Genomic DNA, 25487 nt, shown 5'->3' with positions numbered 1-25487 from the left:
TAACACCTACTATGCACAAATTATGTGTATATGAGGTAAATGGAGAAAAGATTTAAAGCATTACAAAGTTTATGCAGGAAACCTTGTGCTTACTTTGCATCTGTCAAACTGTGTTTATACATAGGTGTGCGTGTGTTTGATTAACACATTAACACACACATTTATGTTTAATCTAATGTTGCAGGCGGGTTTCTCAACTTGCTGGCTTTGATTGTGCCCTTTTGCACCTTACCCTGAGTGCTCCCCAGAGGGTTAATGCTGGGAGGTTACAAGCTCCCTCCTCTTTTCTCTCTCTCTCTCTTTCCCTCCCTCCCTCTCAGACTCTCGCTCTCTAGCTCCTCTCAGCTGAGTAATCCAAAGACAGACTCTTACAAGCACCACACAGGTTTAACATCACCAGAGAGAGCAGAGAATCAACAAGGGACAGATTTTCAAGCACCATCAAGAAAGGAGATCATGAATGGAAAACTTCACGTTTGAAGATGAAACTTGGATTAAGCGGATTAAACTGATCTGCATAACTGGTACTATCTCATCTGACACGCTCTCATTGACGTGAACATCCAGGAGAGGAGCACTTCCAAAGCTTTTTCTTTTTAACCCTACTTATTTTTAAAGTGATTTGGAGACTGTAAGTGCCTGATCATGGCTGAGGTGAGATTTATTCACCTGTTGAAAACAACTTGGATGGTATTTCTCATGCAAGGTTAGTTAACTTCTCATCTTTTACACTGTTTCTCTTCATCATTCTAAATGAAGCAAAAGGTTTTAACCATTTCAAGACACTTTTAAAAAACTAAGTAGTGTTTGTGATAATATGCTTGACACTTTTGACTTTTAACTTTTTGTGATGGCACTAAAAAAAACCTTGAACTTTTTTATTCTTTAGTTCTTTAAAAACAAACTGGTGCTTTAAAGCAGTGGTTTTCAATCCTTTGAATGTCTCCCTATCTGACACACCCAATTCAGCTCTTGAAGCCTACTAATGAGCTAATGATATAAATCAGATGAGTTAAATAAGCATGCAAAATGTGCAGACTGAGAACCACTGTTGTAATGAAACCAAATATGCTTATCTGAAAATCCCATAATGCGACTGCATTAACTTAATTAATGAAAAAGCACCATATAGCAACTCAAAAAAAACTATACAGCCAAAAGTGCAAGAAAATTGAAAATTTCTCAACCTGAAGAATCTTTATTTTTATCCTAGACCTGGATTTATTACAGATCCGACCATGCAAAACAATCATTATAAATCAGAAGCATACCCTACAATTATGTTTTATGCCACATCTAAATGAATGAATCTTATTGTTATGATATAAATGTAAATGCTAGTAATCACAAATATGAATTATGAGAATCTTAAGTATTAAGCTTTAAGTATAGCTTAAGAATATCTTATTGTTAATGTGTAAGAGTGTGAGAGCTGCCAAGCAAAACACCTTATTATCGAGACCGACAAGTTTGAGCATTTTCTACTGTGTCAAAGTGTTACTGTGTTTTTTTATTATTATTTTGCTTGGATTTGACAAGAGTAATTAGGATCTAAAATATGATGAACAGCTCTTAAGGAAAGGTTCATTTAAGGGTTCAGTTTTATTGGTAATTCCAGCTTTAATTATCTTTAATAGAACCTTTGACAAAACTCAACTTGTCCTTAAATTCTTAAAAGAAATGCATGCATGCCTCGCTGATTTTTGCGCATGTGTAAAGGTACAAAAGACTAGGTTTGCATGCAAATTATGTAATAAAAACTTAGATTAAAATTGTTTGAATTCACACTTCCGAAGCACTCAAACTATAGTAGTCAATGTTTGAAGTGGATCAAAATGATCAAATTAGTCCTAAAACCAAAAAGAATAGACGTTCTTGAACTTTTTTGATCCACTTCAAATGCTGACTACTATATTTTCGCTGTGTAAGGTCTACAAAGTTCCTTGGAGATGAAAAACGTTCTTACATTTATAGGTTCTTCAGATCAGCGTATCAGTTTCTGGCTTTTTTAAAGTACCACACAGATGGTTTTCCAACGAAATAAAGAATAAAAGTCAGTTCAGGAGCTTTAAAAGGTTCTCCGATGGCACAAGGTTATAACATCCATTTTTAAGAGTGCACAAGTAACAGAAATTTGGCTTGTTCTCCAGGAAAATCACTGCGAGGCAGTCAGGGGAAGTTTAAAGAGCTTTAAATATAAAGTGCAAAGAGTTTGGCTCGACACAGTGATCCTACTCTCACCTTTCCCCATGCAGCTCTCTTTTCACCTGTCAGTCTCCTCCATGGGCCCCGGACCCCCGTTTTTGTTCCAGGCTCTTTTAAAGTTAGCAGGAGGCCATTGTTTCCTGTGAAAGCAGATCACAGCCGTGGAACTAATGCCACCATTAAAATAATGATTAGAGTAACAGGCCAACGCCATTAACGACCCCTTCTGTTCCTATGCCATTTACTGGCTGTTTTTCTTCTACGCTCTCGTTCCTTTCAGTCAGGGATGGTTAGGGTGATGAAGAAAGCAATAGGCTTCTGTTCTCACTATCAGGCCGCCTACAGAACGAGAGGGAGAGAGGGAAAGACTGGCGCAATTACACCCGCCCCCCAATGACTCATGGCAGTTACCCATGACCTCAGAGGTCATTGCATGTGCATTTATGCGCCAGTACTTTCTCTTTTCTTACAAAACATGGTCTTCTTTCATCAAACGGCGGAATTAGATCTGCGAAAATGATTAATGTCATGCCCATGTGCTTGAGTAGCCTGCCAAAACAGATACTATATGCAACGCTGTATTGTAGTTGGCTGTTACACTTTGTCTACTTTGATTTAAAGCGGAAAATTATTTAACACAAGGTTATTTTACAAGACGTTATGCCTCAACATTGATAAAATAAGCATGGAGGCTTTCCAGTATTACAAGGAATCACCACCATAAGTTTTTCAGCTGTTTGGCACTATTTTTAAAAATATGTCTGCTTTAAGATGCACACGTAATGTTTATAAAAATACGATGTGAGAAAAAGCCTATCAGCCATTTATAGATAAAAGGAGGCCCAGTGCATGTCAGACAGGCTTTGACTGATGCACAACACTTTAAAATCATTTATCAGCTTACTAACTGTCATGGTAACTGATTTGGTATGTGGTCAGCAATGGGTTGAATTAGTGCTATCTATGGTTGACTTAAGGCTGGTAAAGTACAAAAAAAAAATTATATTTATATTATACAATACTATTTAAAACTTTGAGGTTAGCAGGATTTTATTTTAGATAAATTTATAAATTATAAATTCTAATTCTATAAAAATCCTGACACAACTCCATCACCACTTCCACAGAAATATTAAGCAACACAATTATTTTCAACATTAATTATAATAAAAAATGTTTCTTGAGCAGCAAATCAGCATATTAGAATGATTTATCACGGGTCATTTGACACTAAAGACTGAAGTAATGATGCTGAAAATTCACAGAAATAAATTACATTTTAAAATATATTAAAATAATAAAACAATTAAAAACAATAATAATAAAAAAATAGCGAAAAAATATTTCACAATATCACTGTTTTTATATACATAATATCACTTTTGCAAACATTAGAGACTTCTTTAAAAAACATAATATCACTGAAATATATAAATGTGATATTTTAATAGATGGAATTTGGCAGGACACCTACTGAAGTTAAAGTTAGTGTAACAATCCCACTTATTTTAAGACACAACGAAAATTGTGGGAGATCAACTGCATTTGTGCCATAATTTGCTGTAATACTCAATTAATATCCAAATATTAGTTGTTTTTGGTTAGATTAGCCAGATACTGCATTAACTAGATCTACAGTTGAAGTCAAAAAGTTTACATACATGCAGAATCTGAAAATGTTAATTATTTGACCAAAATAAGAGGAATCATACAAAATGCATGTTATTTTTTTTAGTACTGATGTGAATACGATATTTTTTTACATAAAAGGTGTTTACATAGTCGGCAAGAAAAAATAATAGTTGAATTTATAAAAAAATATTGTTCAAATATTTTAATACTGTGTTGTTATTTGAATGATCCACAGCGTTTTTTGTTTTTTTTTGCTGTTTGTTTAGTGATAGTCTTTTATGAGTCCCTGGTTTGTCCTGAACAGTTAAACTGCCCGCTGTTCTTCAGAAAAATTCTTCAGGTCCCAAAAATTCTGTAGCTTTTCAGTATTTTTGTGTATTTGAACCCTTTCCAACAATGACTGTATGATTTTGAGAGCATCTTTTCACACTGAGGACAACTGAGGGACTCATATGCAACTATTACAGAAGGTTCTAACACTCACTGATGTTTCAGTAAGAGAAATTATGCATTAAGAGCCGGGGGTGAAAACTTTTGAACAGAATGAAGATGTGTACATTTTTCTTATTTTGCTTAAAGATCATATATTTTTATTTATTTATTACTGCCCTTAAAAAGCTACATGTTTCCCAAAAGAAAGTTACTCAGGAGTTCAACTGGTTAGTCACTTTCAGTAATGTTAAGTTAACCCTAGGGGTAACCGTTAGTTTGCGGGAGAAACTTTCTCATAATCCTTATCTAAATGAAAACAACTGCTGGATTAAGCAGGTTTAACGTTCATGAAAAGACAACAATGCTGCAGACTTGTAAGGAAGTTGAGTGATGGGATTCTAGAGGGAAAAAAGCACACATGCACCCAGCATTTCTTACTTGATATGAGATATAACTGCTCTGTACACGAATCGTATTCACATTCACTTGCACGTATCAACAGACAAACATATACACAAGAATATAAGCATTCACACACCTTTGTTGCCCCTAGCGCTTGTATGCATGCACACACATGCAGACTTGAGTCTCTATATGAAACTTTACCTTTCTGTAACTGTACTTCATCAGACAAAAAGAGTGTGACAGAGGGAGCGAGAGAGGAAGCGAGGAATCTGAGCTCTATCCAAAGTAAATGAGGTGTAAATGGGAGTTTTTTCATCAGGGAGCAGTTATCAAAGCAGGGGCCGGTGGGAGAAAGAGGCGGACGGGCGGCACAAAGGCAGTTAAACACTGAAAAGGGGCCATTTCATGCATCTGGCTGTACTGTAGCACAGTGATGATGGTATCAGATGGTGATACTATTGTGCTTTGATATATGCAGTGGTTCTGGATCACTGCCATATTCATATACCATGATATATACAGTATGATCCAAAAGTTTTTTTTTTTCTATTTAAAGATATCCATAAATTTCTAGCTTGAGCACATGTCATTAAAGTAAAATACTTAAATGTGGCTAAAATACAATATAAATTTGAAATGGTTAGTATTAGTTAATAGTTCATTGATGTTAATTACAATAATATAATTAGTAAATATATTTTTTTCAATTTGACTTTCAAATAGTGCTGTCAAATCGATGAATTGTGATTAGCTGTTTTAAGGAAAATATGTTGTGTTTTTATATATATATATATATATATATATATAAAATTTAAATTGCATTAATATAAATATTTTCAAAACATATATGTATGTGCATTTATATATACATAATAAATATACACAGTATACACACATACTGTATATTATGTAAACCAAAACTTTTATTTTGGATTAATCATTTGACAGCACTATTCTAAAACGATTACTCTAAAAAATGTATAAAATTAAAAAGCAATGCAAAATAGAAGTTAGTATTAAGTAATAGTTAATTAGTGGTAACTATAATAGAATTAGTAAAAAAATATATATTTGACTTTTATTTGCATATATAAATACACACATGCATGTATATATTTAAGGGAGAAAAAAAAAAATATATATATATATATATATATATATGTGACCATGGACCACAAAACCAGTCATAAGGTTAAATTTTACAAAACTGAGATGTATACATCATATGAAAGCTCAATAAATAAGCTTTCTATTGATATATTGTTTGTTAGGATAGGACAATATTTGGCAGAGATACGTCTATTTGAAAATCTGGAATCTGAGGGTGCAAAAAAAATCTAAATACTGAGAAAATCACCTTTAAAAAAAATCTTCATGGAACATGATCTTTACTTAATTTCCTAATGATTTTTGGCATAAACGCAAAATCAATCATTTTGACCCATACAATGTATTTTTGGCTATTGCTACAAATATACCCCAGCGACTTAAGACTGGTTTTGTGGTCCAGGGTCAGATATATATAATAGAAATTACATTACTATAAATATTTTCTAAATATATACTCCAGTATACATAATAAATAAACCATTTTATTTTTTATTTTTGATGAGATTAATTCATTGCGATTAATCATTTGACAGCACTACTTTCAAACAATTACTAACCTTTTTTTTATTAAATTAAAAAGAATGCAAAATAAAAGTATTTTCACTCATCTAAGCAAGGCAACATTTCTCATTTTTATTTTGATTAAGTTGCAGTACTAAATCAACCTAAACTATATATGAAAACATAAAAATGACAATCATGTTTTTTGAAAAAATAAAAATGATTAAAAAATAAATAAAAATGACAAAAACGGAACAAAATTACTAAAACTTGAAACTAGAATTAAAATCAAAACAGAAAATATACAAATAAGGTTTAGAAGTGATGAAATGTAATACAATCACATTTTTATTTATTTTTTTACAAAAATTATATATTAAAACAACACTGGTTTGACACAAATAAAAATGAGGTCATTTGTACAGTCTGGTAAATATTTTAAGGTTTTTTGGCACATATAATATTCACAACTGGACTTGTTTGTCCTCCAGAATAACTTTTTTAATGTTTTATTGAATGAATGATCAACATTAAACCTGTGTCCTCACAGTCTAATTTTCATTTACATTATATTAAATAAGCAATGGCAAATGGCAGATGGAATAGCGGTGGAGAGGAAAGGGGATATTTTATTTTTGGCCACTCTTTAGTAATGACGCATTAGGGGTGAGAGAGAAGCTGTCCAAATTGAAATGACAAATAAAAACAAATACATGAAACCAGTCGGAGGTACTTTTGCTAGCCTCACTTCTTCTATAAATCAATGTCCCCAGTGTGTGTGTGTCTGGGGGTGTTGAATGGTTGGAATATTAGGACAGGTAGTTTACTTTGGCTCACACTAAAGGGAATTGCCTGTAAGCAAAGAGACCACACACATTCTACCACAGCGCCCTCTGCTGCTCAATATCACGTACTGCTACTATTACTGGGACACACTTTGCCAATTTATATGGGAGATAGAAAGGTAAGAGAAAGAAAGAGTGAGATTATAATATAATATATAGGATCTCGCCGTGAAAACCTCACAAAATTTACAGCATGTCTACACCGAGAGTTAACGCAACAAAACCACAGCGCTCCCATTAACCAATTAAATGGGCGTTTCTCTCTCTCTCTCTCTCTCTCTCTCTCTCTCACACACACACACACACACACACACACACACACACACACACACAGATAGTCAATAACTCACCGTGAAAAGTGATCCAAAGGCAGTCATTTTCAAATAAATGGATGATTTATGCGCCATTAGCGACCGCGACCGTTAGCATAACAAGGCTCGACCATATGCAAATGAGCGGGAACGCGACACGAAAAATACTAACGAACAGTATGGCAATTATACGCATTTAAAACGTTTAAACGTCACGTTTACAAACAGGTTGAACACTTTTACATTTTAAAATGGAAAGAACACAGCTCAAGTTTATGAAGCTGCTTAGAGGCTTTGCAGCAGGCAACCAATCATAAACTAAAGAGCGCCTGCCTCATTAAGTATTAATGAGCTTTGAATTCTGAAAGAAAACGTTAAAACGATGGCAAACGCAAATATGTGACCCAGAAAAAAAGAAATGCCATTTATTTATTATTTTATCTGACATGCGCAACACAAAACGCACAGAGTCGCACTGTAGATGGGGTGTTAAAGACGCGCTAAAAAGAAAAAAGTAGTACGTTTATTCACATATTGTTCTCTCTCTTTATATGTATGTGAGTGCAAATCTCAGCAGCATCATATATGCCTAAATGATTGAAGGTTGTCGGTTAAAAAAAGAGCATATTGATGCAGTTCACTCAGTCTGCTATTTTATTCCAACCGTTACTTCTGACCAGACGCTTTATACGTAGAGTTACGTTGAAACTAAGTTTAATGGTGCAACGCAAAAATATTTAGTAGTGCATAAGTTGTAACTTAGTGTCCATTTATGTCGCAACTAGACTAAGTTGTCGTTTACGCACAGCTGGTGCAACCGGCCCCTGGACCATTAAATCAGTCAGAATGTCTGAAAGCTGATTAAATAACTTTTTTTTTTTATCGATGTACGGCTTGTTAGGATAGGACGATATTTGGCCGATATACAATTTGAAAATCTGAGGGAGCAAAAAAAAAATCTAAATATTGAGAAAATTAAAGTTGTGCAAATGAAGTTCTTAGCAATGCATAGCCTATTATTCATCGAAAACTAAGTTTTGATATATTTACGGAAGGAAATTTACAAAATATCTTCATGGAACGTGATCTTCACTTAAAATCCTAATGATTTTTGGCATAAAAGCTACAAATTTGACTATTGCTACAAATATACCTGTGCTACCTTTTTGTGGTTCCAGGGTCACATATTTGAAATATGCAATAAACTATAGTTGAATGGCTGAAAATGACTCAGGGTTAACAGTTTGAACAGTGAAAGGCCAAGAAGCTATATCTACACTGTAATGCGATGTTAAAGTGATCCACATGCAGATAGTAACATAAAACAAGCCTGCATTGAGGAAAAAAAACATACAGGAGAACCTCAGCTTGATTAGAGGCTGCTGAACCATCAAAACAACTGTAAACAGGCGGCTGAAATGCACATGCTAACTCTATCTAACATTATCACTTTATTGTGATCATGAGAAACAAGTCTGCTTTTACATTGGCTCCATATTGAGAAAAAAAACCTTTTAAAAAGCAGATCCTGGATCTCTCCCAAACAGCATGAGGAAATAATTCCCTTCTTTAGGGCAAACAACTAGACCCAGCCTGACATGCTCAATAAATGCTCTGTAATTATGCAATCAGAGAAATTTTTGGGCTACAGTGAACAAATGGGAATAAAAGCTTTTCTGTTTAGTGCTTCTCTGAGAGCAGATTTATCTGATTAGAAGTTATATCAAACTGATTAATACACTTTTAAACTGCATGATGAAAATGTTCATTTTTTATTTGTACATGTTATATTTTTACTCAAATAAAAAGAACAGAGCACAAAACAGATGCATATTTTTTATTTGAAGAAATACATTCTTCAAAAGTGATATAAAAGACATTTATAATGTTAAAAAAACTAATAAATGCTGTTCAATTGAATCCTTTAAAAACATCATGTTTCCCACAAATATTAAGCAAAAATAACTGTGTTCAACATTTATAATTATAAGAAATGTTTCTTGAGCAGCAAATCATCATATCAGAATGATTTCTGAGGGATCATGTGACACTGAAGACTGGAGAAATGATGCGAAACGCTTTGCCTTATACGATTAAATTACATTTTAATATGTATTCAGACTGTCATTTAATAATATTTCACAATATTATCGTTTAATGTACTTTTTTAATCAAATAAATGCAGCCTTGGTGAGCTTAAGAGACTTCTTTCGAAAATTTTAAAAACAAACTTTTGAATGATAGTCTATATTGAAATTATAATTATTGTAATCTTTTTAAAAAGTATTTGTACTTAAAAATGATATGTAAAATCTCTATTATTTGACATTTTCAGAAGTCCCAAGTAAAGCTCCCTTCTCTTTGGAGCAAGTTTGATTGAAAAGCTCATGTTTTTGTGTCCACATAGAGTGAAGCACTTCTCAGCATGCAACTTCCCAAAGCTTGCCCTCTGCTAATCAGGTTTACTACACCATATATCTACAATGTTCTTACTCAAGGACAGCTCTGTGGTGAGGCCAACGGCAAGGAGATTTAGCGATCAAACAAAGATGCCCAGTGCCATGTTGACAAATCTAACTCCTCATGAGCTGGAACCGTGTTTGCTTTGCTGTCGGTTTGAAAAAAATTGTCAAAAATTGTTGTTTTCCTTGGCCAGCGCCACATATCCCTTCAAATTCCCTTGAAGATGGTGTCTGATTGAAGTGACATGCCAAACCTCTGGCCTCCCGCCCCTCACCGCAAATCGTGGTCAGAGTAGGATTGGGATCTATATATGGCACTAATAGACCTCATCACGTTTCATTACACGGAAAATTACAGAAATGCAAAATCCTTCAACCACTTCCAGTTCAGCAGAATCCTGTTTATGGACCGTAAAAGACCATGAAGTGAAAATGCCCCTCTTGGAGTTTTTTTTTTATTTATTGCAAAGCTTTTTGAAGTGTCTGAGGGTTTTTAAAGGTTTCATTTATTCGGAAATGTGGTGACAGAGTCATGAAAAGCGATCAGCACATTATTGCAAACTTAGACCTTTGGAACGATTTCAGTTAAACTCTTTGGATTTAATATACTGGCAACTCTTATAAGCAACAACAATCCACATAAACTGTTAATTAGGACTAGCTTAAAACTTATGACCTGCAAACACTTAAGGAAATGTTTTTATTCAAAAACATTAACATAGAAACTTTTTAGGATTTAAATATATATATATTTTTAATAATTTTTAATAATTAACACAACTTATGCAGTTGAGGTCAAAAGTTTACACACACCTTGCAGAATCTGCTAAATATTAATTATTTTACCAAAATAAGAGGGATCATACAAAATGCATGCTATTTTTTTTTTATTTAGTACTGACCTAAATAAGACATTTAATTTAAAAGACGTATACTGTACATATACATAACCCCGTTCAAAAGTTTACATTCTTGATTCTGATAACTGTGTTGTTACCTGAATAATCCACAGCTGATTTTTTGATTAGCGATAATTGTTCACGAGTCCCTTGTTTGTCCTAAAAATCCTTCAGGTCCCACAAGTTTTAGTTTTTTCAGCATTTTTGTGTATTTGAACCCTTTCCAACAATGACTGTACGATTTTGAGACCCATCTTTTCACACTGAGGTCAACTAAGCAACTCATTTGCAACTATTACAGAAGGTTCAAATGCTCACTGATGCTTCAGAAGGAAAAGCGATGCATTTAGAGCTGGGGGTGAAAACTTTTGAACAGAATGGAGATGCTTCCCTTCAATATCTTCAAATTCAAAAAGTTGTTACCCCGCGGTTCTTAAAGCATTGTTTTTCCTTCTGGAGCATCAGTGAGCGTTTGAATCTGTAATCGTTGCATATGAGTCCCTCAGTTGTCCTCAGTGTGAAAAGTTGGATCTCAAAATCATAGTCATTGTTAGAAAGGGTTCAAATGAACATTTTTGTGTAAAAAAAAAAAAAAAAAAAAAAAAAACTCAGAATTTGAGGGACCTGAAGGATTTTTTTCTGAACAACAGCAGGCAGTTTAACTGTTCAGGACAAACAATGAACTCATGAACAACTATCACTAAAGAAAAAACACAGTTGTGGATCAACTTTTTTATGTGAAATATCTTATTCAAGTCAGTTATAAACAAAACAATAACTTGCATTTTGTATGATCCCTCTTATTTTGGAAAAATAATTAACATTTTGCAGATCCTGTAAACTTTTGATCTCAATTGTATGTACAGTATTTCACAACTTCAAAAACGACAAGAAAAAGTCGGCGCCAATAGCCTTGTGGGCAGTTGTGCTTCGAGTGTCCTAAGTTTGAAACCTGCCTCATTGACCATTCCCGATCCCATTCCCATCTCTCTCACCCACTTGCTTACTGTCATATCTCTACTGTCGTATCAAACAAAAAACACTTAAGAGAACAGTTCACCCAAAATGACAATTTGTTGAAACTCACTTTCATGCCATCCAAGATGTAAATAAGTTTGTTTCTTCGTCTGACTTAGCATTAAATCATTTTCTCAAATAGATTTTCTGTAGTGAATGGGTGCCGTCAGAATGAGAGTCAAAACAGAAGATAAAAACATCAGCCCATTAATTAACGTATTGTAAAGTCCTCTATCTATAGTATTGCATTCTCCAGGGAGTAAGTGATTTGATGTGAGAGGACAACAGGATAGACTCCTTCACTGGAAGAAGCATTATTAATGGTTATAGACCTTTTTCCTGAGTAAACTGCTTTTCTGTTCCGGTTTCCATAGGAACCCATTCAAATAGCGTCCATCTGTTTTTAATGTAGCTAACGTCCGCTGCTTCGTGTCATCTATTCTACACACTCATTAAAGTGAGGCACTGACAAATGACGGTCATTGCGACATTGTCAAGTGATGGCGCTATGGAGCCATGTGCTTTTTAAAAACAGGTTTAACATTAGTTTATTAGCTCGGAATATACCCTAATTTGACTAGAAACAATGCAGACCGGAAATGCAAAGCATTCTTTCAGTTAAGAGTCAGACTTACTTCCGTGTTCAGGAAAAAACGTCTATAGACTCGTATTTTGGCAGGAAGCAATTGTTTGAAGTTAAAAACACCTTAATGATGGACTCATTACTTACAAAACAGCTTTTCACTTTACAAGATGTTAATTGATGAACTCAAGTCCATTATTATGGCTTATTGTCATGTTTTTATCAGCTGTTTGGACTCTCATTTTGACAGCACCCATTCACTGCAGAGGATCCATTGGTGAACAAGTGATGTAATGCTAATTTTCTCCAAATCTGTTCAGAAACAAACTCATCTACATTGAGGATGGCCTGAGGGTGATTTTTGGGTTAATTATTGTGTATCCTTCAGCAAGATCAGTAACTTGTCAAACCCTAAACTACACTTTCATATAAACTAAGCTTGCACACAGGCAGATACAGCAATGCAGTGTCCCATTAAGACTCATTCCGAATGATAATTTCCCTGTCTCTCCTCAGTTTTGTGCGTGAGGGGCAGTAAGCTATGGGAGGTGCCCACTGCCTCACTCATACCCCATGCCAACCACAGCACCAGACTGTTTTGGGAGCCTCAGTGCCAGACTCAGCTACGCCATCTACAGAACGAAGCAAGAATCACAGCCACCATACCACCCAAACTGGAGGGCCACTGGGTGTCAAGCAGGTAGGAGACCACTAGAATTTTCTACTTGTAAAGTCAACATGAATTATATGTTTCTTATCGTGAATGATTCGTCAGTGCATATGATCAGTGTTGAGAAATCTAAGCGTAAAGTCAATTTGTCTCACTGAATATCCTTCACTTGATAATGCATCACATTTAGGAATTAAAATGGTTTGCAACTGCCATATTAAAGAGATAGTTCACCCAAAAATGAAAATACTGTCAGTAAATACTCACCCTGATGTCATTTCAAACCCGGAAGATCTTCATTCGTCTTTGGAACACAAATTAAGATAGTTGAGGTAGTTGAAGGGTCAGAAAGCTCTCAAATTTCATCAAATATATCTTAATTTATAAATTTATGAAGCTATGAGAATACTTTTTGTGCGCAAAAAACACAAAAATAACAACTTTATTCAACAATTTCTTCTCTTCTGTGTTAGTCTTCAACTTGCGCTACTAACTTTTTGACTCTAAATATTGTTCTTTTCTTCTCAGATGTGAAGTGCGACCCGGTCCAGAATTCCTCACTCGATCTTACACATTCTACCAAAGCCCCACACGTCTCTTCAGGGCCCTCCAGCACTACTACTCTGACAGCGAGTGCCACATCCCAACCTACTCTCTTGTGATCAGGGGTAAACTGCGGCTGCGCCAGGCCTCGTGGATCACCCGCGGAGCCACTGAAGCAGAGCACCAACTCCATAAAGTAGGAATGGTCATTCACAGCCAGAAGGCCATTCATCATCTCTCTACCCGCCTGCCCTTTTCCTGCCTGGGGCTCAAAGCTGGAGGACATCTGGTGCCTCATCGCTTCTATGAACTCTTTAATGCCAAAGCAGAGAAGGACTGCCTGGGTGCTCTTGGGTTCTCCATGATGGAACTGGAGTTGCTGCGGGTGGAGACCCATCATAATTCTCTCAGCAGGCCTGCTCTGGAGCTGTTTTTAGGGGACATACACACAGACTGGGAGGAAAGAGTGCACCACAGACCGATTGGTTATCAGGAGCCTCTACAGAACGCTATGGTGAGAGCTAAGACTACAGAATTTTTTGCATAAATATAAAAATGCTGTCATTAATTACTCACCCTCATGTCGATCCAAACCTGTACGACCTGTTCATCTTTAAAACACATATTAAGATATTTTGATGATATACGAGAGCTTTCTGACCCTGCATAGACATCAACATAACTGACACATTCAAGGCCCAGAAAGGTAGTAAGTCCATGTGACATCAGTGGGTCAACTGTAATGTTATGAAGCCATTAGAATACTTTTTGTGCAAAAAAAACCCTACAAAAAAAAAATACTTGTGGTGCTGCTGATGCAGGAGCCAGCGTTCGCACAATTTTTTTATAGATGCTAATAAAGAACCTTTATTTTTAAGAGTGTGGACCCTTTCCAATGCACAAAAGGTTCTTTATAGCGGAAAAAGGTTATTTAGATGATTAAAATGCTAATTTTTTTCTTACAATTTTTGCAGAAACGTTCTTTTTCCAGTTCAAAAGAACAGCATTTATTTGATTTTTTCCTAATATAAGTGTCTTTACTGTCATTTTTGAGCAACTTAATACAGTTGAGGTCAAAAGTTTATCTGCAAAATATTAGAGGGATCATACAAAATGCATGTTGTTTTTTATTTAGTACTGACCTGAATAAGATATTTCACATAAAAGATGTCTTATATAAAATATAGTTCACAAGAGAAAATAGTTAAATTTATAAAAATGAGCCTGTTCAAAAGTTTACATGCACTTGATTCGTAATACTGTTTTTACCAGAATGATCCACAGCTTTTTTTGTTTGTTGTTTTTTTTTGTTTAGTGATAGTTGTTCTTGAGTCCCTTGTTTGTCCTGAAAAGTTAAACTGCCCGCTGTACTTCAGAAAAATCCTTCAGGTCCTACAAATTCTTTGGCTTTTCAGCATTTTTTGTGCATTTGAACTCATTCTAACAATGACTGTATGATTTTGAGATCCATCTTTTCACACTGAGGACAACTGAGGGACTCATATGCAACTATTACAGAAGGTTCAAACGCTCACTGATGCTCCAGAAGGAAAAACGATGCACTAAGAGCTGGAGGTGAAAACTTTCGATCAGAATGAAAATGAGTATATTTTTCTTATTTTGCCTAAATACATATTTCTTTTATTTAGTACTGCCCTTCAGAAGCTACAGAAGATACCTACATGTTTCCCAGAAAACAAAATAAGTTAAATTTACACTGATCTTCAAATGCAAAAAGTTTTCACCCTCGCCTCTTAATGCATCGTGTTGCCTTCTGAAGCATCGATGAGCATTTGAACATTTTGTAATAGCTGCATATGAGTCCCTCAGTTGTCCTCAGTGTGAAATGATGGATCTCAAAATCATACAGTCCCTGTTGGATAGTGAAAAATTAAAATATACAAAAATGCTGAAAAATCAAACAACTTGTGGGACCTGAAGGATTTTTCTAAAAAAACAGCAGGCAGTTTAACTGTTCAGGACAAACAAGGGACTTATGAACAACTATTACTAAACAAAAACAGCTGTGGATCATTCGGGTAACAACATCAAGTGTATATAAACTTTTGAACAGGGTCATTTGTATAAATTCAACTATTATTTTCTCTTGTGGACTATATGTAAACGTCTTTAATGTGAGGTATCTTATTCAGGTCAGTCCTAAATAAAAAACAACATGCATTTTATATGATCCCTCTTATTTTGGTAAGATAATTAACATTTTGCAGATTCTGCAAGATGTATGTGAACTTTTGACCTCAATTGTAGTCATTTCTTCAAGAACTGAGCTTTAAAGCTTTAAACAGTATAATATAATTATTATAAACTTAACCATATCCTTGTCTTTTACTCTCAGCACCACATTCACCCATGCCCAGTGTGCGCCCTGGTATACCGAGCCTCTGAACAGCATCCTCCCATCCTTCCTCCATCCCCTTCCATCCCTCTGGATCTAAATGGAAACTGGGTGAGCCAACGTTGTGAGTCCCATCCAGCCGTTCTCTTCCTCACCCGTCTTTTTGTTTTCAACGAGGAGCAACGCATTTGGGAGGGCACCTACCAACATTACTCCGACCCCATGTGCCGCCAGCCGAGCTTTACATTATCGGCATCAGGTCATTATGCTAAAGTGGGACAGTCCGTTAAAGTACGTGGGGCCACTGAACTCGTCTTCAAGGTGACACAAGCAAAAGTGATTGTGTATGACCAAGCACTGTTGCGGGAATTGAATTCAACGCAAAATGGAAGATGTGGGCAGGCGGACAGGTGGGAGACTGGCGTCGAGCAAGACATAACCTGGACCAATGGTTGCGACACATTGGGGATACGGCTTCCGCACAAAGAGTATGAGCTGTTTAAGATGGGCGTGGATCATAAAGGGCGCCCCTTGTTGTTCAATGGAGAACGGCCCACGGATGGATCCAGCCCAGATCGATTGGCAAAAAGGCCAACATCTTTTCAGACACCAATGGTGCAATGCAGCACAAGGGTTGCGGTGGAACCACGCTACAGCTCCTACAAAGATCATTCAATGGGAGATAAGATGAGCTCTGCTAATGCACTGCACTCTTCATTGATTCTGCTGACCGTTCTAAATGCATGGTGCTGGATTATTTATCTTTTCTAAAATATGGCGTGCCATTCATGTCCACTGATCAAATTCTGACCCATTTATTACGGGGATTGTACAGTCTGATAGACTGAAAGAGGATTGTTCACTTTGGTGCTATAAAACGCTTGCTGCAAATGCTCTAAAATATGACACTTTTTTATCTAAGATGCAAAATTTTACATAGAAACCTCCTTTTAATCATATAGTATATCAGTATTTGTTTTCGATGTCTGTCATTTGGAGTGTTGTTTTATAAGAACTCCAGAAAAATGCTACATGGATATCTACTCAAAACCTGATTTTTCTGAAAATAAGTATATATTTGTTAACATTCCTGCAAGATGAACAGTTAAAGGGCAAGTACTTCAAATACTTACCAGTGGTGTGAGTTTGGGGCGGGACTGTTTGACCAACCAATGGAAGAAGAACCTGTTTGAAAATAACCATTATGTTTGCAATTCAAAAAGATATGGGAGATACAGATGGACATTCAAATTTGACTGGGAATGAAGAAAGAAGATTTCCAAATATGCTTTTTCTGATTTTGTATGGCCTGATTGTTTGATCTGAAGTGCATATATGGACTACATTCGACATAAACTACCCTATATTCATTTAATATTAGGCTGTTGTCTTCAACAGCTCATTTTTGCCATCTAATGAATTGTATGCAGCTTTAATATTCTAATAATGGTGAGGGTGAACATATTTATTGCTACTATTAAAGTAATTTTGATAAGAAACTCCATTGATTTTTTTTTTATGCTGATTTACATATATGTGACCCTGGACCACAAAACCAGTATTAAGTAGCATGGGTATATTTGTAGCAATAGCCAAAACTACATTGTATGGGTCAGAATTAACAATTTTTCTTTTATGCCAAAAATCATCAGGATATTACTTACATGTTCCATAGATATTTTGTAAATTTCCTACCATAAATATATCAAAACTTAATTCATGATTAGTAATATGCATTGTTAAGAACTTCATTTGGACAACTTTAAAGGTGATTTTCTCAATATTTAGATTTTTTTGCACCCTCAGATTCCAGATTTTGTATCTTGGCCAAATATTGTCCTATCCTAACAAACCACTCAATGGAAAGCTTATTTATTTATTTATTCAAATCACAATTTAAAAAATGGTTTTGTGGTCCAGGGTCACATATTGTATTGTGTGTGAGTGTTTGCACATTTGGTGAGCCCTTGCACAATGCTTCAATTCACATCCAATGTTGAATACATGTGCAAGACATTTGAACGGAGCTGTCATATGGCTTCCACATTATGCTCACGCTCGCCAATATCTGAAGCGTAAGTTCTCAGAACTCTGCGTACAATTCAGTCCCACTGTTTATTTGGAAGAACAGGAAGTGTTCAACTCATTCAGTCTTATAGTTTAGCAGAGCGTGCGACTTTCTGTTTTTACAGAGTGGAGCGATTCCTTGTTCTGGAGGTAATCTGTGAAAGCTAAAAAAAAAAAAAAAAAAAAAAGTACAAATTCCAAGATGTCCAAAATAATCTGTCAAACATAAAAATGAATGATATTGCTTGTTTAAGTTTTGAAATGAACCTTACAAAAATATAGGCATAGTTTCTACCAAAATACCATAGTTAGTCACAACATATATAAACTGATAAATAAACATGGGATATAAAAACAGAGAAATCCCATATTTATTTATATGGTTTAGAAACAACTTTAAAAAAAAATTAGTAGCAACTATCCACCTTCCAGCTCATTATCCGCTATAGGGAAATAACGAGAAGAATAACAACGTGCAGTAAATCAATGGTAAAACTGTTTACACTACAAACCAGTGTGTTCATAATTAAAATTACATTTAAAATAATATGGTAAGAAATCAATTTGCAATATCAAGCAGCAAAACAAGCTGCTTTATATTGATAAAATTAGCTGGATGTGGATGAGACGAGAAGCAAGACCCAGAAAATGTACAAATGGCTTTGCCCACTTTTATAGGCTTAAAAATCCCGAATTAAATGCATAAGCATTAATGCATCAATTATTAAATATTATGGGATGCTATGCACTTACTGCATTCATTTGAAATCGTAAGCTCATGTTGAAATATTGTATACAGCAAAATCCCATTGTTTACTCAATTTAGAAACCTATTTTACAGTAATAATGTGAGCCTTTCAAGATCCCTAGGTAAGTAGCAAAGCTATATTTGTAGCAATAGGCAAAAATACATTGGATGGGTCAAAATTATCGATTTTTCTTTTATGAAAAAAATAAAGATCATGTTTTATGACGATATTTTGTAAATTTCCTACCGTAAATATATCAAAGCTTAATTTTGCATACGCATTGCTAAAAACTTAATTTAGATAATTTTAAAGGTGATCTTCTCAATATTTTGATTTTTTTGCACCCTCAGATTCCAGATTTTCAAATCGTTGTATCTCGGCCAAATATTGTCCTGTCCTAACAAACCATACATCAATGGAATTTTAAAAAGACAAATTACATTTACAAATGGCAGCCCCCACTTTTACGAAAAAATAAGGTGGATATTGTACTTTTATTTTTTACATTCTTCACAAGACTTGGTTTTTACATTTTTATTCTCTCTTAAAGTACATCTGGCTTTAAAGGTCCACTGAAGTACTGAAGTGGTTTGAAACACGCAGCGTTATTCTGTTTCAACATAATTTCCACTGAAACAGGAAGACAGCACTGTAAACCCCACTGTTGTCATTAATAAAGAGATTAAGTTAATATAACTTGACATTACTTAAAATACCAAGTTTTGGCATCAAAACTTAAACAGGTGTGGTTAACTTACTCATTTGGCAGCAAAAAACTTTTTAATTGATATTTTAAGTTATCTGAACTCAACATTTTAATTAATTTGAAAGATTCACAATGTCTATTTAAAATGATTGGTCGCACTTGAAATTCTGCTTTGACAACCGCGCTGATTGGTCGATATAAGTTATATGACACAAGGCGGTATTTTTTCTCGTCATGCTGAATTTTGCTGAAGAACCAGCAGGACAGACGCACTAGCAGAAACCATCTGACACAAGAAAGACAAAAGTTAAATCAGTAAGTAGAGATTTAAACGCTCATATACATTTTTTTTAATTGATTTACACGTTATTCCAATGCTATTTTTTGTTTTGCTCCAGTAGCAGCACAAGTAAGCTGGCGGTAAAGCAGGCGGGAAGAAAGCCGTCGTGAAAGATTCATTAGAGTGAAGTTACACAGGTAGGTTAATGGTAAAATATAAGTGTAAATTTTGCTTGGATCCGTTTTATTTTTGGAGTATTTTGTACTTATAAATATGCCGGAGTTTCTAAATTTCTATAAGAACATTTGAATTTCCCGCTTAACTTTTTTTCCTCCCCCAGCGGCACTTGCAGGCAGGCGGTCGTGAAGCAGGCAGGGACAGGGATGGAGTCGGTCGTGACGAAGGCCCATGGATTACGCTGGTAACTTAATGTTTAACACGCCTGTACGTTGTGACTTGCTTAATTTATTAATGTTTCTTTGATGTTGTGTTTTTAAATGCGAGAATGAGAACTTGCGCTGTTGTGTATGCGCTTATGAGGGAACAAAACACGGACATGTACCGTTAAAGTTCGCTTTTACCTCAAGGTGCGCGCATAAACGGTCAAATGCACGCAAAAATATTTCAAAATGAGGCGCTCGCTTGGTGATTATTCACGTAAACCCTTGTCAGTTATGTCTTAAATGATCATAAACAGTTGAGAATGAAAATACGTTTGTAACAATATATTGCATCCGTGTGGCTATTAATGCAGGTTTACTAAAGGTTTCATGAGGAGAACAATGCAAAGCTAAAAATTAACGAAATTGTGACACATTTACAGAGATAGGCCTATGTTTTTAATTAATAATTCTGTTCATGTAATGTGTTCTTGGTGCATAATATTAATTATTCGTTTTTAATAGATTTTATAAAATGTATTCAATCCTATCTGCATTTTGTTTTTAATCAAGTTACCATTAGCAGAGCTGTGACTGTTTTACATGTCCCTGTGAGCGATTTGTTGACTTTTTACTGTCGGGAAAGACGTGCAAAAATGTTGTAACAACGTTAACTTAGTTGGATCAGGTGTGTTTAATTAGGATTTCATCTAAACTCTGCAGGGCTCTGTCCCTCCAAGAATTGACACCCCTGATTTAAATGCTGTTATGAATTTCATTAAAAAAAAAAGTAGTAATAGCCAGTGGTTAGATTTAATATAATTGTTTTTTTGTTTTCACACAGAAGTTGTCAGAGCCGACTGAGGACCGAACTCTTGTGCTCCAAGGACCACCTCTTGTGTTTGGAGATGTTTGGGGATTTCTTCGACATGTTTGGTAAGTATTCCATGTAGAAAATAATGTCAAAAAGACAAGCACACATTAGATCACTCACACTCATTATATAAATTTGAATCTAAAGTGTTATTTCACTCAAAAATTAGAATTTTGTCAGTAGTTACCCTCGTGTCATTCCATATTCGTAAGACTTCCGTTCCTCTTTGGAACACAAATGAAGATTTTTAAAATAATTTTCAAGAGTTTTCCATTTCTCCATAGACGGACAAGAAAAGGTAAGAAAGACATGTGGTTCCAGTGATTTAACCTCAATTTTATTAAACAACGCACATGCTTAGGTTTGCATGAAACAAACTATAAAAACTATTAAAAATACAGATCCCCAATGCATGTTCACGAGAGCATCACAGTGCATGTGTTTTGTGTTCACGCAAGATCTGAAATCTGAACAGGCCTTGAATAATTTTATTTTGTAAGTGGTAAATTACATGTTTTTGCACTAAACACTCGCGCTGCTTCATAAAATTGAGTTTAAACCACTGAAGTCTCATGGATTTTTTTTCTAGACCTTGAAAATGTTACATTGGATCTCTGGAGAAACAGAAATCTCTTGGGTTTCCTTAAAAAAAATCTTAATTTTTGTTTGGAAGAAGAACAAAGGTGTTAGGGGTGTGGAATGACATGAGAGTGAGCAATGACAGAATTTGCATTTTTGGGTGAACTGTTCCTTAAGATTAAGTTGCACTGTTTGAAATCTACATGAGCTTGCATGCATGTGAATTAACTTTAATTTGATAATGTTTTTTCATCTTTAATAGATGTCTGATGATCACAGCTCAAATCTTGCTGTTGTCAGTGGGGATTGTAATAGTTGAAGATGGGACTACTCTTCAGCCTCTCAACTCTTGGAAAAGTGGTGATGGACAATCTAAGTGACCTTCCTGAATCAATGTGCCTTCTGTTTGGACAAATTTATGTTACAGGTTTTGTGCTTTTCTTGTCAGCTGAGAAAAAAAAAATGAAAATGACCTTTACATTGGAAATTAAAAACATGTTTATGTTAACAGTCAGTAAGACTTTCACCAACAGAGAAGAAACACCTTTTTTTTTTTTTTTTTGTATAACACACACTCCAAGGAACTGGTATATCTCAAATTTGTCTTGTAAAAATGTGAAAAAATAAATAAATAATAGGTTTACATTTAAAACAGTTAACTGTTAAAAAAAAATGCTTATGTTGTTGTTCATGTCTTTTAAAAATGTAAGCTTACTATTAAAATGAGCTGTTTTGTTTAAAAATAGGAGTTTACTGTTAAAAAATGTGAATGTACTTTAAAAAATGTAAGCTCATGATGCTGTTGTTCATGTCTTTCTGGAAATGTGAGCTTACTGTTAAAATTAAAAATTAGCTATTTTGTTGTACATATGTCTTTTAAAAATATGACAGTGTGGGCTTACAGACAAAAATATGAGTTTACTGTTAAAAAAGGAGCTCCTGATTTTGTTCATGAATTTTATAAATGTGAGCTTACTGTTATAAGTAATGTAAATGCAGTATAAGCCTAATAAAGTGGTTGATGTGGAAAAAAAACCTTGTTTTAATGATTTATAAATTATTTAATACAAGTAGAATATATATATTTATATATAAGCTGAAAATTAAGGAAGTTTAGTCTGTTAGCCCTTTTAAGTTATCTGTACTTAAACATTTAAGTTAATTCAATGAAGAGACCACATTCGTTCAACTCAATAAATCGAGTTGTCATTTTCCCATTACTCAAACGAACTGAGGGAATCACTTTCCTCAAATCATTTGAGTAGTCTGAACTTATTAGGGTTTACAGTGAGGGCGGGGCATATCATTTGTATTTGATTGGACGTGGACAAAAACTTTGAAGAGAAGCTGAAGTGCAGGGTGATGTCTTCAAAATTTGATTTATATTAGTGGAAGTTAGACACTGTGAGTTTTGAATGCTTTTATTGTGTAAATGCGAATTGTCCCTTAAAAAAACCCAGCTAAAACCAGCCTAGGTTTAAGCTGGAAGTAGCTGGTTTTAGCTGGTCTCCCAGCATGGCTAGGCTGTTCAGGCTGGTTTTAGCTGGCCAAAACCCCTCTAAAACCAGCCTGCTGACCAGCTATGACCAGCCAAGGCTTGTTTTAGCTGCTTTTTTCACCAGGGTTGTCATTTTTTTGGAGCACACTATTTTATAGATAGCCTTAAGGCTAACATATTCATACTAAAAGCCAAGAAACTTCCATTTTGATTTCATTTTCAAAAATCAAGATGAATTGCATAAAAAATATTGTGATTCTCATATATCCCTGGTGAAAAAAAAAACAAAAAACAGGTAAAACCAGCCTAGGCTGGTTAGCTGGTTTTAGCTGGTCAACCAGCCTGGGTTTAGCTGGTCAGCAGGCTGGTTTTAGAGGGGTTTTGGCCACTTTTCTTAGCTGGTCAGGCTAAGTAAAATATTTTTTATGCAATTCATCTTGATTTTTGAAAATGAAATCAAAATGGAAGTTTCTTGGCTTTTAGTATGAATATGTTAGCCTTAAGGTTATCTATAAGGTAGTGTGCTCCAAAAAAAATGACAACCCTGGTGAAAAAACAGCTAAAACAAGCCTAGGCTGGTTGGCTGGTTGTAGCTGGTCAGCAGGGCTGGTTTTAGAGGGGTTTTGGCCACTTTTCCAGCCAAACCTGGAGACCAGCTAAAACCAGCTACTTCCAGCTTAAACCAGCTAAGACCAGCCAACCAGCCTAGGCTGGTTTTAGCTGTTTTTTCAGCAGGATGGGTGGCTTGTTTTATGGCTTGTAAGAATGAAAATGAATAGCACAAATACTTACAGAACAAAGTGCTGTTGCGTTATGTGAGGCCATAAAAAACTCCTTGTATGTAACAATGACAATATTATAAAGCCTTATTAATCACAGATGTTTTCAGCATTTGCACTAACCGGTTAACAGCCAATCTCAGAGTTCAAACCTAAGCGTAAAAATGAAAAGAAATAGGAATAACCCTTAATTTAGAAATGTTTATCGCAAAAGCCTCAATAATCAATGTCAATATGCCAGCTATTACCCGAAATGCTCAAGAGACTTCCGCTTTCTACTCGATTTCTTTTTACTTAGGCTATCTTAGAACTACGTCATTAAAACCATCTGCAGGCGTATTCCTGTTAAACAACTCTTTTGGAATCACGAAACGGTGGAGTTTGCGGTTTTTCTGTTAAAAGTAATGAAATAATGGTCGCTGGCCGAGGAACGTAACGGAAGAGAGCGCGGAGGGCAAAACGAGTCGGTGAGTCCCAACCAAAAGGCAGCAGATTGTTCACATTAAATGGTGTGTATGACGGTGGCTCTGGGTGCCGTGAGGCAATGCTTTCTTGGTTGTAACAAGAGTTACGAAGGTTGGGAATTTGGAAATAATAAATAGAGAAAGAGAACAAGTCACATTTCCATATTCCATACAGACAGTCGCATACAGCTCGCTCGCCAATAACAGCAGGATGAATCCAAGCTAACTTTAGAAGTCCAGCAAAGCTGATTAAAAATAAGTGACAGTTTTCAGAGACCTTTCTGTGGTTACAGTTAAACTAATAAAAGCCGACTGTCGGAAGATCGTATTGCAGAAAAGCCTTGGGCTTCTTGCTTGTCAAAAGAAGCTATAAAAAAAGATTGAACACAAGGCCTATTTTACACTGCTCAATGAAAAGTTACGAAGCATAACAGCGTGACTGTGTCCTAGTTACAGTGTCTTTGCGCCGTGCTCTACTGCTCCAATTATGATTGCTAATGGGATGGGCTTTGATCATTGGCTCTTGTGATCAGAAACACCACACTAGTGCCGCCGTTCTAAACTAGTGGGTCATGAGGAGCCGGGATGATAAAACAAACCGGCTTATCAACTTTTAGAAAGGGAGGAGATGCATTTACCATGTCTTTTGTTGTTGACATCAAAGGCTATGTGCATCTGCCAATGGTAGAATAGCGTGACATTCTCAAAAACCGCAAACAAAACTATGCAAGGTCAACAAAAAGACCCTGACTGTGTTAAATTCACTTTCAAAGAGGAAAGTCCACTGTGTGATGAATTACTGGCTGTTGAGAGCATGAAACCATTACAATTCAAGAGTTTCGAAACTCTAAAGTCCAAGTAAGTGTAAAATAAAAAAAATCTATCCACCTTTTTCTTTCCATAAGAGTGGGCTCGGCCATTTTATGGGTCTCATCCACGTCCAGTTATTTTTAGCGTTTTGCTGCTTGATATTGAAAATTGGTGTAACCATATTATTTTAATGTATTCTCTTAAATATGAGCACACTGGTTTGTAGTGCAAACAGTTTTACCTTTTATTGCACATTGTAGCTGGTTTTCGGATATTCTACGATGTAATTCTTCTCCTTCTCGGCCATAGGCTTACTTCCACGTTAAAGAA

The 25487-nt window shown here is 35.3% G+C and overlaps 1 protein-coding gene and 1 long non-coding RNA gene across 2 annotated transcripts; both read left to right on the top strand.

Annotated features, from left to right (window-relative positions):
- Positions 1-367: 367 nt before the first annotated feature.
- apcdd1l (adenomatosis polyposis coli down-regulated 1-like) lies at positions 368-17470 on the top strand. The gene is made up of 4 exons (XM_073852197.1): positions 368-706; positions 12919-13102; positions 13601-14129; positions 15972-17470. The coding sequence occupies exons 1-4, from the start codon at positions 646-648 to the stop codon at positions 16740-16742; spliced, it is 1545 nt and encodes a 514-aa protein (XP_073708298.1). The 5' UTR covers positions 368-645; the 3' UTR covers positions 16743-17470.
- Positions 17471-19095: 1625 nt separating this feature from the next.
- On the top strand, positions 19096-22595 carry LOC141347364 (uncharacterized). The gene is made up of 4 exons (XR_012357336.1): positions 19096-19970; positions 20114-20194; positions 20998-21089; positions 21869-22595. It is a non-coding gene; the product is annotated as an uncharacterized lncRNA (long non-coding RNA).
- Positions 22596-25487: the final 2892 nt, after the last annotated feature.

This window comes from Garra rufa, chromosome 12, assembly GCF_049309525.1.
Source record: "Garra rufa chromosome 12, GarRuf1.0, whole genome shotgun sequence".
NCBI lineage: Eukaryota > Metazoa > Chordata > Actinopteri > Cypriniformes > Cyprinidae > Garra > Garra rufa.
Note: the sequence above shows the minus strand (reverse complement) of the source record. Positions and strands in the feature narration are given on the sequence as shown.

Coding starts and splice junctions, on each gene's coding strand:
- apcdd1l (XM_073852197.1), top strand. CDS start 646: ATGGCTGAGGTGAGATTTATTCACCTGTTGAAAACAACTTGGATGGTA. Junction 707..12,918: donor GATGGTATTTCTCATGCAAG/GTTAGTTAACTT, acceptor GTCTCTCCTCAG/TTTTGTGCGTGAGGGGCAGT. Junction 14,130..15,971: donor AGCCTCTACAGAACGCTATG/GTGAGAGCTAAG, acceptor TTTTACTCTCAG/CACCACATTCACCCATGCCC.